The following is a 13,228-nucleotide window of genomic DNA, read 5'->3' as shown; positions in this document are numbered from 1 at the left end:
AAGTGGGACGCCTTGTTCCCAAACACAAAGCTATTCACTTCTGTACACTTACAGCGCAAGAGAAACTGCTGGAAATCAGGCTCAATGTAGCAAAGGAGTAAGAAAGATCCTGTGCAAAGATGTTTGTTGAAATGTACCGTTTAACACCTTTAAGTGTAAACCTTCAAATGTGTTATAAAGGCTAATATTTAACAGAAAATTGGAAAAATGCACCCGAAATGACAAAATTTCTTTATCAGAACAAATACAACATGATCAGGGGTTACACCAGAAAACTGAGTCTTTATTAAGATAATACAACTTGGCAAAGTTAATGTAATTTCTTTAAACAGAGGAGTGCTGCCTTGCTCAGATTTGTGTGTTGACTTGTGGGCAGCAGTTTTCAGGCTGGTCAGAGTATTTGAATAAAAAGCATCAAGGGACCTGCAGAGACAAAAGGAGTTTAGAAAACATGCTGTGTGATGGGAGGGAAAAATCTGCAAGTCTATCATCCCTCATATTGTATTTTGCACAAAAAAAACACTGACTTACCATTAAAGAAACAGTCTCTCTCCAGGAAAGTCATCTTTGGGTCACAAACCTAATAGTAATAAATAAATAGGAGCTCAGTCACAATTCACATGAACAGTACTGTATGTGCAGAACAACTGCAGGAGCCTCAGAATAAAGTCTGAATCAGGAGCTGTTGTTCAACTCTCATAGAAGGTGTCAGAAAAGTTAATTTATTTTGTCATCACTGGCTAAAATGTTTCAGACAGCAAAATGCACAAACTCACCTGCTTTCAAACCCAGCTGATTAGAGAAATCTCACAATTTTGGACCATCTGACATTAAATCCTCATCCAATTTTCAGTCTTGTTCTTACCTGTAAAGGACAATGTCAAATCACAGAAAAATGTCAGAGAAAAATGACAGTTTTGAGAAAAAGACTATTAGTACAATGATAATGTAGCCTCAGAATAAAGTTCGAATCAGTGGCTGAAGTTCAGCTCTCATAGTAGGTGTCAGAAAAGTTTGTTTATTAAATCATCACAGGCAGAAACGAGCTCACAGGTCAATATAATCAAGGACTCACCAGCTGTTCCACAGCAGCTTTGATCTTATTATGATCCCAAGCTTGACATGACTGGTCTCTAGTCTGCATTCTTCAGTCTCACGCCATCGTCCAAATCAGTTGTTGCTGTAAAGGGGGAAAAAAAGCCCAAACTTGATGATTTTAATCATCAATTATTCCTTATAGGGTTTGCAAATTAAGACTCAAATTAAATTTGCTGACCTCCTTTGCAAAAAGTTAGACAATTCCATGTTTTTCACAGAAATAAACCCCAAAATAAAACGATGTAATGGTTTAACTTGGTTAATCACTGTTAGTAATCAGCTGTTCAAGTTGAATCATCACTGTGTTCCAAGTTTACCCCCCCCCCCAAAAAAAACATGGCAGTGAAAGACAAAGAAAATGTTTACAGTAGCAGCCTGTAAGTCTGGAACATCCCACTAAATATGATCAAATTCAGGTGATTCACATGCTTCTGATTAGTTCCAGTATAATATTACTAGGCTCACACAATTTGTTAGATGCTGATAAGAAAAGTGTTCTGATAATAGGTCAGCCAATACCCGTTTTAGATACATGCCCCCCCCCAATTAGGCCTCATAAGATTATCACAAATTAACACAGCCTTCCTTCTCAGGATGGTGAAGGATGAAGTCAAGTCATTAAAATTTAAAAGCTCTGTATCAGGGATTGCAAACTCCAGTCCTCAAAGGCCACCGTCCTGCAGGCTTTGGAGGCCTCCCTTGTTCAACACCCGATTCAAATTAAATCCAACAGATGGATTTAAGTCATGTTCTGCACAATGACCCATAGTTAGTGAGGTTTGGTGAAGCAGGGAAACATCTAAAACCTGCAGACAATGGTCCTGAGGTTTGGAGTTGGTGATTCCGATATAATAAGCTATTCAAACAAATGCTCTTATTTTCCTCAATGAAAACCTATTTTATATCCATATTCCAGCCTCTCTCTCAAAAACTCTTGGATTTTACTCATTCATAAATATTCCCACCTCATAGTCGCACATGAGGCATTTAAAATAAACCTGCCTCAGCTCTTTTTATTGTTTTGCCATTTCTTTTACTACTTTTTATTTTATTCGCGCCAGTTCCAAAAAAGTACATCTCTAATCAGTTAATTAAATACATCACGAGGCTTGCATTTGTCCCAAATTAAATGACATTCTAGTGGTCACGATATGAGCAATAAGCAATTATTAAAACCAGCAGCACATGGCAGCAAAGAAATGAGGACTGCAGCCCGGCCACGTGTCTCCTCGCTGTTCCCCATACATGAACATTGTACTCACTTGTTTCCTTCTATTCAGGGGGGATTCGCCTCAATCACTTGAAAACACAAAACTGCTGAACTTTTGCTTCGTTTTTCCACCCCAAAAACAGCCATTAATTATACTGGAATGTTAACTGCTCAGAGCAACAGAAGAATGCTCCTAGTCCCTCGCCAGATTACGAGAAAAGGAAAGACTTGCTGCACCGGACGGGTTTACGTTTACTGTTTCCGTCCAATGGCAGCATCAAGTCCCTCCCCTATCTGGGTCAGATGGCTAGCTGCAGAGCTAGCTTAAATTTCTAGCAAGTGGGAGATTTGCTGCTCCCTTTTCTATTATTCTGGCCCTTTAAACGGTTAGTATCTATTAATTAATAGTGGTAATATTGGAATTATTGTTTTTTTTTAGGCATTTTTAAATATAAAACAACATGGAATTTGTTAGCATTTAGCGTGTCCCGAAGGGAAGCTATTTGCCAAAGCTGTCAGACATGTTGGGAGTTGTAGTTCTAGAAGATTTTAGTGAGTTTAATTAATTATATAAATAAAAAGACAGAATAATAGAAAAACACGCAGCAATCTTCCACTTTCTAGAAAAAAATATCTATCTATCTATCTATCTATCTATCTATCTATCTATCTATCTATCTATCTATCTATCTATCTATCTATCTATCTATCTATCTATCTATCTACACACACACACACACACACACACAGTTATATATATATATATATATATATATATATATATATATATATATATGTACGACAACATGAGGATATCAGCATTTTTTAGGTGTGAAAGAGAGGAAAATCCCTGATCCAGATATAAGTGGTCTACTTTGGAAAATCTGTCCCTAGCTGGAATTTTCTATTTTTACAAGGTGTTTCCAGTTCAACAGAATACCTCAAATATAAGGATTCTGTAATTGTACTTGTACCTACAGTTACAGCCCCAAAGTCTAATGATCTTCAGCCAGTTGTACTTCTCTGGTGATGAAAACATTTGAAGAAATAGCCAGGAGTGAGATCTTGAATGAAACACTGGAGAAATTGGACCCACTCCAGTTTGCTTACAGGGCAAGTAAATGTAGGCTGTATGCAGCCTACTTCATAAGGTTAATCCCACTGTCAACAGCTGTTGCCTGTCATTTTCTTTAACATTGGGAAGCTCTAAAAACATTATTTTGATTTTGGGCTCAAGTTTTAAAATACAAGAATAGGTTGTGTCATGTAAATGTTATCAGTTTCATGTAACTTATCTAAATGATCACGTGACCAGGCATCTTGGCTTTCTGTCTACACCTCTGGAAGGAGATACATTTTATGTGTTGGGATAGTTTAGGAAATAAAATACATTATTTATGTTGCATGGAAAATTTTCTGGATGAAATGGGGGAAGGTCATTTGGATGGTTTTAAAAACTTTGCACATTTACTTTTTAATGACTTTTCTTCTGCTTTTAACTGTATCCAACCACAAATTCTGGCTGAATGGCTTACCAATACTAGTAATATTGCTGCTGGTCTTTTATGTTGGCTGACTGACTTACAGATTCCACAAAGTGAGAATAAATAGTGTTTTTTCAGATATTCTTTTATCTTCTACCAGTTCTCCGCAAGGATGTTCCCTTTCACTGCTTTTATTTGTCTTGTATTCCAGTGAGTGTCAGCGCTATTACAGGAACAGACACATCATTAAGTTTGCAGATGATTTGGTTATTTTCTCTCTTCTTAATGATGAGAATCCTCTTCACACTTCAGTTGTGGATGACTTTGTTTCTTGGTGTAGAAGCTCTTTCCCTAGACATAAATACATAAACAAAGGGTAAAAAAAAGGTAATTGACTTCTGCCAAATGTCTGCACTCCAGTCCAGATTAGTTGAAGTGGTGGATCACTTCAAATATCTGGGAGAAATTATAAATGATAAACTTACATTTGATGCTAACATTGATGCTATGTGTACAAAGGCCCAACAACACATGAATTATATCGCAGACAAGATTTAAATGTGTTTTAATGCCCTTTGGGGGCAATAAAGTTTACCTTGAACCTTAAATTTTTTAAACTTAAAAATTAAAAAAGTATTTCAGAAACCTTAGAGCAATGTAGATCATTACTAAAACTTAACGTGTCTGTGTACCACAAATCTGTGTTAATCTGCTTGCAAGCAAGACAGAGTATGTGCTGACGACAGTACTGCTATATGTATGCTTAAATGGCCGTCAACCATCAAACCACATTCATAAGTTAGCAAGGTCAAAGTCCCGAGTCATGCAAGTAAGTAGAATGTAAGTATTTTGTTTTTGATTTACATTTTCACACTGTATTAGCGTAGAAATTTTTCTCAGGGTTTGTGATTCCAGTAACACATTTTGAATGATTTAGTTTTTATGTCTGAAACTGTCCAAAAAAGTCATAGAATGGATTTATCTAAAGAAGATCAGATCATGGGGCTTTTGTAGCTGGAAGGAGGCAAATCCATGTAGTCACACTGCACATTCTTGTGACAAAAATAGAGTATAATAATGACATTCAACAATCACATATTGGAATAAAAGTATGTACTTTAAAATTAAATAAATTTCTGTAATAATGATTCAGCCCAAAGTCTTTCAATAAATCTGCAGATGAGAAATAATAATAATAAAAACACATTTAAAGAGAACTTTAAGGTTTAATTTATACATTTATTCTGATCACAGCTGTACAGGAATGCATCTTCACAGCAGAAACACAACCTAAACCCAACCATGGGCACAACAGCCATCACAACACATCCAGAACTCAACCATAAATGTACAGGCTCAATCAGCTCACCTCTGCTCAGCGTTTAGAATCATCCTCATCACCATAATTATTATTATCATTATTATTATTCACATAGAGCTATCTGTCTCTCAAATATATCTTTGTTTTCAAAGAGCATAAAAATACAAGTGAACTCTTCACTGGGATGAAAACTGTTGGTTAAGCCATTGTCTTGGCTTACATGAGGGGGCCACTGAAAACTGGGGACTCGAGGAGGAGCAGAACCAACTTATTATAACTTACGGGGGCGGGGCTTTAATGAGCTCATACAAGGCTTTGCAATAGTTACAGGAGGTTGCAGACAGTGGTACTGATTTTCAGGATCATACAGCTAGTTTTGACATCATAGACACATAAGGATAGTAAGAAACCATTAAAACCATTAAAAATTTTGTTGAAGACAAGAAAAAAAAAAAAGAATATATGAAGAACACTACGAAGGCACAGAGATTTGCAAAGTTAACTAAACAGGCAAAAGAAGATGAAAACCAGGGAAGGAAAGGAGTAGATTAAAGGCAATTGCACTAACCAACAATAGAGGGCGCTCTAACAGCTCAGATTCCCAGGTATATTATGAACTATGTGTGTATGTACTGGATGTACTATATAAAGCATTGTAATATAGGAGTATCTCTTGAAAACACTTCACTGCAGCAGAACAAAGGGATATACCACATGAGTGTGTTTGCACATGTATTCTTGCATGAATGTATGTGTTTGTCATGTACTGTGTGTGTACAGAATCACTTCCAAGCAAATCTCCACAGATGGAGCTAAACACCAACAAAGCAAAACACCAGCAATATTTAAACCATTGTAATGTCCATGTGTATGTGTGTGTGTGCGCTTGTTTGTGAGTGTCTCAAAATTCATGGACACACATCTATGTACTTTGTCTGATCTTCAGAATGACTACTGTACGATTGGGAGGACATTGACATGGGTATCAGAGGGGACTACGCACGCTCGTAACAACAACAATGCCAACGATAACAACAACAACAACAACAATATAAACAGAGACAACACACAGGTCAGGAAGTCCAGCTAACCACTATCCTCCACTCATGCAGAGGAGAAGTAGAGGCTACAATTCATCAGGAAAAATGCATCCTTTTGACATTGCAGGAGGGAAACAGACTCAGAAACCAGTCTGTCGTTTCATGTGCTTTTAAAATTTCTCCCTGGTGTCTCATCTGCATGTGTCTAGCTATCTATCTGCCTGTTAGACAATTAATGTGCTTTTTTTGCAAGCAATATGCTTATCGGTCTGTCTCTCTGTCAGACTGAATTAGTTCGTCTGTCCTAGCCAGAGTCTGTAGAGATAAAAGGATCAGCAAAATGATTGTGCTTCTCAGTCCACACAGCTGTCTGAGGCTGGGCGGCGGTGACACGCTGGGCTGCAGAGGTCAGAGGTTGTGTGGGAGTGGCCCCCTCGCATCAGGAGGAGGAGCTAGAGCTACTGCACTAGACAAAGAGGACTCCCTCCTCAGAACTGTACACAGCTACTTTGGAAGCGCTCACAAAAGAGGGACGCACTCTCAAACACTTGCTCTCTGAACAACATCATTGAGCCTTGGGAGAGTTTTCTTACACACACACACATGACAGGGAGGTGGGGAGGGCTTGTTGGAAATGCATTGTGGGCAGAGATCAGTCCAGCATTGCATCCAGTTGGTCTGCCAAGTCATCAAACATGCTGCCGATGTCATCCAGGATGGAGACCGTTGCTTTTTTGTTGGAAAGAGAGCTGCAAGTTGAAAAAAGAAGAGATTAGCATCCAGTGAGACACGCACTACTAAATTAGTAAAACAAACAAAACAAAAAGATCCAAGCAAGGGTATTATTCACAATTTGTTTAGCTCAATAGCCATTTGCAACAACAAAATGTTGTAACTACTCTACATTATGGATCATGCAATTTCCACTTAAAACAGCAGGAATGGTGTTGCTGCAAAAAAAAAAAAAAACATGTAACTCCCAGCATTATGAGAAGATAAGTGAAAGCAGCAGCAACAAGTTAAGGTCATATTCTCCAAAGCAACATGTAATAAACATTAACTTCCGAACTTGTTGGTTCTCATGATTCTCAAAAAGCAGCAAGCCACTGGCATTGTTATAAAAAAAAGACAAAAAATTCATGCTTTTAGCTGCTCTGTTCACTGGTTGTTTGCTAAGCCTGCTATTTTCTGAAAGCAGCAGGCTGCTTCATAAACTATGATGAAAGTAAACCAAAACAGAAGGAGGGCCTTGGCACTGCATGGTGAAATGGGATTTCATACAGCTCTGAAAAACTGAGAGGAGCTGCAGGTTTATGAACCACTTAGCAGTAATACAGTGTTTGTAAGTTTATATTAACAGACATACCAGTTACTCTTTTGACGTAGCAAGTGTGGCATAATTTACCATGGTAACCAAGTGATTTATCAAATTCAAACAGGAGTTAAACTTTTACAGGAGTTAAAGGATTACAGTTTTTTAGATTATGTCACACAAGAAGTTTAAAGTTTTGTGAGATATTCCAACAAATGCTACGGTAAAACTAACAGCCTGAGGTACAATTCAGAACCGTTGCAAATCAGGAGAAAACACTGTCTCTGATCCAGGGTTAGAAGTGCATGAAGCTCATTTAAAATACCACAAGTCTATGACGTTATCTATGATGTCTCAACTTTTGTTTCAGTTGGTTTCAGAGTCGGGATTTCATGTTTTTTGGGAGTAGTAATAGTTTATTTTTCTTTGGGGAATATGTTACAGGCCCTTCAGTGGACTGGTAACCTGTCCAGGGTGTACGCTGCCTCTTGCCTGCTAATTGCTAGGATAGGCTCCAGCTACCCCGCCACCTTGAACTGGAATAAGCCGTACAGAAAATTAATGAATGAATAAAAACTAGGAGTAGAAATCAGGGTAATGCATGGATTCAAGATACAGTTCTGAACATCTTTGGAATTGGTAGATGCATTTGTTTTTACTTTGAAAACAGCCAGCCCAGCTATTCCCTCCTGGTTTAATTATTTTGTGAAGCTGCGATAACAACATCCTTAAAGAGATAAACTCTGTACTGTCAGTTACTGATCTTCTCGAAGTACCTTGAAAAGACATTAAGTCTTTTTCTTTTTCTTTTTTTTATGATTTCCATATAGTGTTTAAATGTATTTTCTTTACCTCTCTTAGTCCTTTGATGTTTTCATTTAATATAAATAAACAGTTAGTGGGAAAGTCTAAAGATTTACTTCATGATAACTCACTCATTCTGTCTGTCCTCCTCTTTGATCTTGTGCTCAACAGCCTGCAGAGCTGCAGCCAAGGAGGCACTGGTCTCCTCCAAACGATGCTGGACCTCTTCCTCCTGTTGTACTTCCTCTACTTGACTCTCTTCCTCTTCTTTTGCTCCTTCCCTCCTCAGAGACTTCTTCTCAGGCTCCCTCAGGTTCTTATCCTCCAGTCTCCTCTGATCCCCCTCCATTTCAGTTTGCCTCTTTTGTTCCCTCTCTTTCCTCCTCTCCTCTTCCTCTCTCCTCCTCTCCTCTTCTTCCTCCCCTCCTAGCAAGTCAATGGAGAGACCAGCAATGGAGGTGCGGGGAGGTTTGACAGGGTGGGGCGAGGGGGTAGAGGGACTTTGGGCGGGAGAGGGGGAAGTTAGGGGGAGTCCTGGGGAGAGCGAGGGAGCAGAAGGGGTGTGAGGAGCTGGAAGTGGGGCAGATGTTGGCGGAGAGGAAGGTTTGGTGGTTGGGGTAGGACTGGCAGCAGCTGGGCTGGTAGCAGCAGGGCTAGGGCTCATGGTTGCTGAAGCTACTGTTGCTTTTCCTGGTTTAGGAGCTGTTGGAGGCCCACGTGGCTTTGGGGATACAGGAGGAGGGACACGTTTCGGCTCTGGTCAGAGAGAATCACAGAGAAGAATGTCAGTTTTCTTGTGTATAATTAGCTCATGAATCACAATTAAAGATGGCTTTAAAGACAGTCTCATGTGACATGAGGTATAGATGTGAAAAGGGTACAAGAGGTATAAACTTTATTTAATGAGGTAACATAAAATCAGTTTTATTAAGTACTTTTAAAACAGCAATAAATCTCATTGTGCCATTATATCAAATATATGAATAAATGTCTCACTGAAAGTATGTCCATTAAATAAGTTATTCAGTTAAAACAAGTTACCCAGCAACATATGAGTTTGTGCATGTGTAAAACTAAGTTATAATATTAAAATATGACATGACAACCCAAAGTAAAGAAATATAATAAATAATACAAATTACCAGTAACTCCTCACAAAAACTGTGAGCATAAAAATGGTGCCATTTCACTTTAAAGAAAATCACCATGTTTATTCTCTTTTTAGGACTGATGCTGACCACAAAGGGCACATTTACTAATCACACAATCTAACAGGCTGGATATGTTCTGTTTTTGGTACTTTTCTGTAATATAATCAAAGCCCTGTGGCAGATAGAACTGTAGGTGAGCAATCCCACTTTGACACCTGGGTTGTCAAATGAGAGCACAATGAGGAAATACGAGAGGCAGGGTACACCCTGGACAGGTCGCCAGTCCATTGCAGGGCCAAAACAGAGACAAACAAGCACTCACACTCAACATTCACTCCTGAGTGTTGAGGGAGAATTCAGAGGGACCAATTAACCTAACATACATGTCTTCGGGTGGTGGGAGGAAGCCGGAGTACCCAGAGAGAACCCACGCATACATGGGGAGAACATGCAAACTTCACACAGACAAGCCACTGTTCGAACCTCCCCTAAATGAGGCTTGAACCAGCAACTTTCTTGCAGTGAACCCGCGGTACTAACCACCAGCCCCTGTTTCCATCACATTCGAAAAAAAAGTTGTTAGTCCCACTAAAACCCAAACACACAGCAATAATTAATCCGAGAACTAAACAGTGCTGCGTGTATATGCTCAACTACACTCAAACCAGAGTAGCCACATAGAAGATGCCCAATATTTCCCATTCAGTACACAGAAGAAGATGAAGAAGTCAGTAACAACAAAGAATAACCACAAGGAGTGTTGTGCATCTTTCTCTATACACGATAAGGAGTTGGTTTATATAAATGCAGCTGAAATGCTAGTTTCAGAAGCTGCTCTCATCTACATATTTTTCTGTTTCTTTTGTCAAACAGTGAAAAACATCAGAAATAGTGACTGAAAGGCAGTCTGTTAGGATTAAAGCTTTTTCCGCATCTTAATTTTCTCTAATAAAATCTTGATTTTAGAACTGGAGTGTCATCAGATGGTCATGTACTTCATCCCTAGATTTAGTCTGAAGATTTTCGTAACTGCAGATATGTTGCAACACTGACCCAGTCTACATAGGCAATTTGATGCAAAAATGACGCAGTGTTAATATCCACAATATGCTGTTTGTTATTAAATATTAGAGGTTTGAGTTGTTATGAGAGAGCAATAATTCCCTGTAACTCTCTACGCTCTCTCTACTGTGTTATGTGGACAGTTCTGAGACAAACTGAGTTTAATGTCAGATTACCAAAGTTTTCATTTTATGAGTGTATGTATCTGTGTGTGTTTATATCTCACCAGGGCTCTGTGCCATCTCAGCATTATCAGGCCCGGGTATGGGAACTCTGCGTGTTGGGGTTGGAGGATCAGCCTGCATCTTCCTCTGAGTGACTGTGGAGGGTTTGGGTGAGACTGGGGGCTTCAGAGACTTCCTGGCCTCCATCCACTCACAGCTCTCTATGCTGGAGTCCGTCCTCTCAGACACCTCGGACACTGGCCTTCTCCTTAGCACTACACCGCCGTTCTGCTGCAACTCACCATCGTTCTTCCGACTACTAACTAGAGAATTTGACTGAATATTGCTTTGAATGACACATTCTGTTTGCTCTGATGTGCGTGGTCTCCTGCGTATAGTGTCTGAGCCGGTTGTCATGGTAACCACAGTGGTAGGTGTGTCAGAGTCTTTCACTACTGGGCGTGGCTGTCTTCTGAGTGTTGCTGTACCATCTGCGTTCTCATTTGCTGAGGTGACCACGGTGGAGCGGGGTCGTGGCTCTGGACGCTGCTGGGCTGTTTGTCGAGGTAACTGTTCAGTGTGATCACCAGGTAGACTTTCAAGCCCACTGATGGTTCTGCGTCGACTCACAACATCATCATCCTCAGATCCAAGACCTCCTGCACCTGGCTGGCGACGAAGTAGTGGTGGACTCGCCTGAAGATCACATAATTGTTACAAAAGCTCCTAGTTGAAGTTTTAAAATTCAAAATTTGATTCTCACATTTACAAACACTCACCTGCAGGTAGTTGGTGCTGCTTCCTGGATTTTTCTGGACAATGGATGTTTCCAGCATGGCTGCAAGGCTGCGAACACTCCCAGAAGCACCCTCTGATCTCTCAAGGCCTGCGGACTCCTGAGCTCTTAAAGCTGCTCCCAGGCTGCCACCATCACTGGCTCGCCGCTCTCGAAAAGTTGGTATCCCTAGCAGCCCATCTCCCTGTCCCTCTCCCTCCCCGTCGCCCCCCGTAATGGAAGAACAGGAACGCTTTGGCGGTGTTGGGGGTCGACCTTTTCGACGTGGACGGAGAGTAACAGATGACTGGCTGCGGTTAACAGTGACATCATTAGGAACTGCAGTATGTGTAGAGCTGCTGCGGCAAACGGTGGCATATTTAGAGTCTGATTCTGAGCCAATGAGACTGTGAGTTCTCCGTCGCTCTTCCTCCTCACATGGCAGCCGCAGTAGCGGTACTGGCATATCTGCAGTGGTCATCTGGGTGGAGGGTCGTGGCCGAGCCCTAGGGGAAGCCTGCTGGGTACGGGCATGTGGAGGAGTTTGTGGTGGGGTCTGGGCCGGTGTGTGGGGTGGGGTCTGTGAATGTGTGAGACCTGGGCGAGGTTTAGCCAGTGGGCTGGGGGCTCCATCCCTTTGTCTCCTTGCCTCTCTACGAGGCTCAGAGGAGGTGCTGCCACCTGGGCTGGTTGGAGGTGAGGAGGAGCTTTGAGGAGGCTCAGAACCACTTTCTCCTCTCTGCAGCTCCTTCAATCTCTTTACTCCCATCATCATCTTCTTTTGATGTCCTGAGCCAATGCAATTTGAAAGAGAAAGAGAACACAAATTTATTCAGAGCTTGATGTTGTTAGGAGTGGTTCCTTTTTTCTTCTTTTTTTCAAAGTCACCATAAAGTTTACTAAACTCCCTGGAAAAGTTAAAGTGTGTAATAGGTTCAGTTTCCAGACTGCAGATCACTACAGGCCCTGTCAAAATGGTTAAATAATAATTTAAGTAGTGTGAGTTCATTTAGATATTTCAGTATTTTTTATACTATTATTCAATAGAATGTGCAATACAGTGATTTACAGGAAACGTTATATTTTTGTTAATGGTTATTTCATACAACAATTCAGTCGTCTATTTTTCTTAATAGAAATATTGCATCTAATTTTATTGTTATATCATCTTATTTCCCATCCTGATAGTGTAGATGCATCTTACCAAGCTTAGTGATGCCAATCTCTTGTAGATCTTCAAGGCTGATATCAGAGACAAAGTCAATGTTTTCATACCCATTCTGAACAAGAACTTGGTAGTACTGGCTGAGGCCCAGGTGAGACAGCCAATCTGCCAGGTTTGCCTAAAATACACACAGGGACATGCACAAATGACAAATTTGGGTGACACCCATTAGAATTCCACAAAGCTGTACTTCAGGAGAACTGAACCAGGTAACGGAGCAGCATGTGTACAGTACAGTTTTAATTTAAAATGACCACAGGAGAACCTTACGGGTTTGTGGTCGGGCAGCCAGTCTGTGGAGGGCAACTTGCTGATCTCTGATGTTAACTTCTTTCGATGTCCAGGCTTCATGACCCCAATTGCTGTCAGGTCCTTAAATGCAAAGCACACTTAGTCACATCATGACTTCACCCTACACCACTGACAGTGTTTTTTTTTCTCTTTTCTTTAATATGTAAACAATTTGATGCCAGTTTGACGAGTAAATGAGCTGCATGTGATATGCCTTCAGGAATATTTTGCTTGAGATAATATCTGATTAGTGTTCCCTGGGGCATTTTACGTCATATTGCTGTGTCTGCT

The 13,228-nt window shown here is 40.4% G+C and overlaps 1 protein-coding gene, 1 long non-coding RNA gene and 2 other non-coding genes across 6 annotated transcripts in view; all 4 read right to left on the bottom strand.

Annotated features, from left to right (window-relative positions):
* Positions 1 to 216: 216 nt before the first annotated feature.
* LOC121637640 lies at positions 217 to 2,538 on the bottom strand. Its single transcript, XR_006009912.1, has 5 exons — positions 2,361 to 2,538; positions 1,076 to 1,180; positions 777 to 865; positions 532 to 580; positions 217 to 423 (listed from the first exon to the last, which is right to left on the bottom strand). It is a non-coding gene; the product is annotated as an uncharacterized LOC121637640 (long non-coding RNA).
* LOC121639152 lies at positions 654 to 742 on the bottom strand. Its single transcript, XR_006010135.1, has one exon. It is a non-coding gene; the product is annotated as a small nucleolar RNA SNORD60 (small nucleolar RNA).
* Positions 950 to 1,038, bottom strand: LOC121639151. Its single transcript, XR_006010134.1, has one exon. It is a non-coding gene; the product is annotated as a small nucleolar RNA SNORD60 (small nucleolar RNA).
* Positions 2,539 to 5,010: 2,472 nt separating the features above from the next.
* Positions 5,011 to 13,228, bottom strand: part of si:dkeyp-9d4.3 (caskin-1) — a 36,599-nt gene continuing 28,381 nt past the window's right edge. For all 3 annotated transcript variants that reach the window (XM_041982902.1, XM_041982903.1, XM_041982904.1), the window contains 6 exons: positions 12,917 to 13,018; positions 12,626 to 12,764; positions 11,426 to 12,210; positions 10,709 to 11,342; positions 8,401 to 9,025; positions 5,011 to 6,902 (listed from right to left, as the gene is read on the bottom strand). In XM_041982902.1, coding sequence (XP_041838836.1) covers positions 6,806 to 6,902; positions 8,401 to 9,025; positions 10,709 to 11,342; positions 11,426 to 12,210; positions 12,626 to 12,764; positions 12,917 to 13,018 — 2,382 coding nt within the window. In that variant the 3' untranslated portion in view covers positions 5,011 to 6,805. The remainder of the gene's footprint in view (positions 6,903 to 8,400; positions 9,026 to 10,708; positions 11,343 to 11,425; positions 12,211 to 12,625; positions 12,765 to 12,916; positions 13,019 to 13,228) is intronic.

Source organism: Melanotaenia boesemani, chromosome 4 (assembly GCF_017639745.1).
Source record: "Melanotaenia boesemani isolate fMelBoe1 chromosome 4, fMelBoe1.pri, whole genome shotgun sequence".
In the NCBI taxonomy this organism is placed as follows: Eukaryota; Metazoa; Chordata; class Actinopteri; order Atheriniformes; family Melanotaeniidae; genus Melanotaenia; species Melanotaenia boesemani.
This window is presented reverse-complemented; position numbering and strand designations above follow the sequence as displayed.